At 41.1% G+C, this 4,066-nt stretch overlaps 1 protein-coding gene across 1 annotated transcript in view; it reads right to left on the reverse strand.

Moving 5' to 3' along the window:
* Positions 1-1,398, reverse strand: part of LOC308103845 (transforming growth factor beta-3 proprotein-like) — a 16,079-nt gene extending 14,681 nt beyond the window's left edge. The window contains exon 1 of the mRNA XM_080454034.1: positions 526-1,398. Coding sequence (XP_080310160.1) covers positions 526-871 — 346 coding nt within the window. The 5' untranslated portion in view covers positions 872-1,398. The remainder of the gene's footprint in view (positions 1-525) is intronic.
* Positions 1,399-4,066: the final 2,668 nt, after the last annotated feature.

The raw sequence follows: 4,066 nt of genomic DNA on the forward strand, positions 1-4,066 counted from the left end.
ACAGTAGACTCATTACACCACCTGACCATCATTAGCACAATAATTGAAGCTAACAGTGCGATCCGGAACATATTTAAATGAATATTATAGAAGATATTTTCATTTTTTTTATCGTAGCATTATGGTTGGAACTTGGAGGTGGTCTCCACTATTCCACTGATACATGTAGACCCTGGTTTATCAGAGAGGACTTGGTTGGTTGACAAGTAGCCTAGTACAGTGGTTCCAAAACTTTTTAGCTCAAGACCCAAAAGACAATTTAGACGTTGGCCTGCATGGAACCCAAACTAGTGAAAATAGCAGATCTACAAGCTCACAACGAGATTCGTGGTTGAAACCATTGTACGATTTTAAAAGTTAGTTTGCAACGAATCTTTTTTTTAATAACCACAAAAAAAAACAGTAGAATTAATAACCACCAAAAAAAAGACAGTAGTATTACTAACCACCCAAAAAAAAGAAAAAGACAGTAGAATTAATAACCACAAAAAAACACACACATTAGAATGAATAACCACAACTTACTGTCTTCTGAGGGGTAAACCATGCTGAACTTGTAGATCTCCTTGGCATAGTACTCTGTCTCGGTGTTGTCCTGCCCACAGCTCTGCTGTCTGTCCCTGCCCAGCGCCTCCAGCAGCTCCCTGGTGCTGTTGTACAGGGCTTGGATCTGGTAGGGGATCTGGTTCGGTCCGAGGGAGTGGGGCGGACTGGTCAGTCGAAGCTTGCTCAGGATCTGGCCTCGTATCGCCTCGACCCTCTTTCTCTTCACGTGGTCGATGTCCACGGTGGCACAGGTGGACAGAGAGAAGCTCAGAGTGGCCAGGTTGAGGAGCAGGAGGACACACAGGAACGCTTTACCCAGATGCATCTTAATGCTCTCTGCATTTGGTTTGGTCAAAAAAGTTGATGGAGAGACTAGAGCAGGTTGTCCAGGAGGACAGCGTGGATGGGATTTCACCTCGAAACGATCGATGCTCTAGTCTGGTTTGTTGTTGAACTACTCTTTAACTTCCTTTGGAGCCAATTATAAGAAGTTTTCCCACTTAATTCGCTCTTTCGTGGCAATTAATCCTTTCCTTTGTTATCGGGGGAAATCCCAGAATATATTCGCCCATTAGACATTATTCAACGACAAAACTCCACCATATCAAATGTGTCAGACACAATATCCATTCGGAATCTGATGATGTGCGCCTACAGAGAGTTCTCTCTCGCATTCCCGTAAGATCTCCTCAGCCCGGTGCATGTACTGGTGATCACCTCACAGCTTGGCATATTTGTTGTTGTTTTTTCTTTTCCTTTTCTTTCTCATTAACGAATAATGTCACTTTCTCTTGACACGCGCACTTGAAGTACCTAGGCTAGACCTCTGCCTGTCAACTAAACGGAGCATGGACTCGGTGTCAGTGTGCGCAGTCTGAACGGCCCCACGTGTGTTTTTATAGCACCAGTTCTGACGTTTGATGGAGGAGGGACCATCACGGCATACCGACCCAGAACCACCACAACCTTATCGTGATCTGTGATGCGACGCATGCTAAAGGCATCCAGATCCAGCAGCGCATTAAATAACATCACAGGCACAGCAGTAACACGGGCAGAAGAATTTGGGCTACTGTTTTTATTATCCAAACTGATTCCGACCGCCACACGAATTCCATGAGTAAGCATTCAACTGGAAAGTTTACGACATAGTGTCCTGTGGGTAACCGAAAGACTCGCCCCAAAACACGCTCGCCCCCATTTCTTTTCGCGGACCGCTCGCCCGCAGAGGTTCTAATATTCCTGTATTTGTTTTACTGAGGATAAGGTTAGAAATAAATTTAGGGTTAGGCATAGTTTTACTGAGGTTAGGTTTAGACGTGTAGGCATTGTTTACAGAGGTTACGTTTAAGGAATACCAGGTGGCGACCGTTCCGAGGTCACCGGATTTGCCCCGGGGCGACTGTGTTTTGGGACGAGTGTTCTGTGCTGTTCATCACGGCAATGTTTTTTTTTTTTTTGGGGGGGGGGTCTTTTTTCTTTTCTTTTTTTTAAGTGTATGGTAAAATGGTCAACGTATGACTGTTGGGGTTAGTCCATTTACTGTACAGTATAAGGAAATACTTTGCGTATTGCTGTGAGGCCCAGTTTAGCTATAATATAGCAGGTAGTACGCCCTCTAGTGGCGTTTTGTACTCCTTACATGTCTACCAAGCACAAAGCTGAAGCTTCTTTTTAGTCTTGTAAAATTCCTAGGAACTTCAGACCTTTAATTATTGGTCATATTCTTCCCAAGGGTGGAAGAATAAGGAAGAGCAACTGTTTAAAATGTATGGCATTCATATTCAGGATTAACAATGGTTACACTGTGAGTGTTATACAAGTTCCTATCGGGGTGTGATGCAACTTGACTGGATGTAGGATTGGTATCTAAAAACAACAACTATTGAATATTGTTATGGCACAAAACACTATAGCCGATGGGAAGCAGGCATTCCATCAAATTGACTGACACCCAAGGTTTTACAGGTTTTGTGCGCAAATAAACACTGTTACATAATATGTAGAACTAACTGTTGATGCAAGTGATGTCTGTTTATTATACTGCACCCACACAGCCATTTGAAATAAGATGGACCTTGTCATTAGAAGCTGATCTCATGTGAAAATCCTTGCAAACTTCAAATCCTGGCCCCGGTTTTGCATTAGCTTTAAAATCAACCAAGCTTCTTCCTCTCTGCAAAGGCAGTTTTCCCGTGACCTCTGCGACCCCCAGTCTACATAAAGTACATTTCTCTTGCATTCTGACTACAAGTTTATTTTGAGGTCCTCAAGTTATTTTATCTTTCTAGGATATTTTCTTTTTCCTAAACACTTTTTTATCTCTATTCATAGAATGTGTCCACTGGCTGGTTATATTTCTCAGACCTCATTTAGGTCAAAGCTCACATAACTATTGGAGGCACAAGACCTAAACATAGGGTATGGTATTTCACTCACTGTGTTTCTGTTCCTCACTGGCATGCATAGCTAAAAAGCATTCATAAAATGTCCAAATAAGGCAAATATTCATATGCTGTTAAATCATGTATCGATGCAGGTGAATTTATAAAATTGTAATGTTTCAAAAGCAGTTTTTTCGCCATGTACAATATAATTGGGGGAAAAAAAGCAAAATGTAATTGTAAAAAAAAAGATATAGATTTAGATTAAATGTAAAATGATATTTCCCTTTCCCTTTTCTAAAACTATCAAAGTGATCACAGCAGTGATACATTAATAGTAAAGATAACACATATACATTGTACTGTATTTTTAAATATCTACAGTATGTTATGCCCTACACGTCTGTCTTTTTCATAAAAACAGTTCCTCCTCTTATTTCCTGCAGTCAGACATTATCTGGGAAAGGCGAGACCGGATTGATTTTTCAACATCAAAGCACCTTATCTGCACAACGTTCAGCTTGAACGCAGTACTTTTGATGTCAATTGATTCTCTATTGGGTGCTTTACCCATGTCAAAGACACATCTGTTTAATTATAGCTATGAAAATGTCTGCATCAAATCCCAGTGGATTCCCAGTGGAAAAGACCAGTAGTGGAGAAAGTAGCTCCCATTTTCTAATAGACTGTGTTAATTTATCCATTTGTAACTATCAGTGTTAAATTATATTTGAATGAGTGGAAAGATCATTCCCCCATGTGTTTGATGACTGTAATCGACCCATCTTGAGAAATCTGTATCATTTGCATTCCCGTTTTGACAACGGGCAAAGTGGCTTATTTTTTTCATTTTATTCATTATTTTCCAATTGTTTCGTTTAATGTTGCTCCAAGCTCTCACTGGAATGTCTTCATTCATAAGACTGGCCTGCATTGCACTGAGTGATCTCAGCCCAAAAGGAACCCAAAATGGGTCTTTGGGCTATTTGTAGAACCCAAGAATGAGCAGGGAATGACATGTCTTCATAGCCCAGTGGAACAATTTTTGGGACATACACACCAATCCCTGGCATCCCTCAACCATTTTTCCCACACTCTCTGTGGCACACTTTGCTACACTGTAGAATCCTCAGTGT

This window comes from Gymnoscopelus braueri, assembly GCF_963280865.1.
Source record: "Gymnoscopelus braueri genome assembly, chromosome: 16".
Taxonomy (NCBI): domain Eukaryota; kingdom Metazoa; phylum Chordata; class Actinopteri; order Myctophiformes; family Myctophidae; genus Gymnoscopelus; species Gymnoscopelus braueri.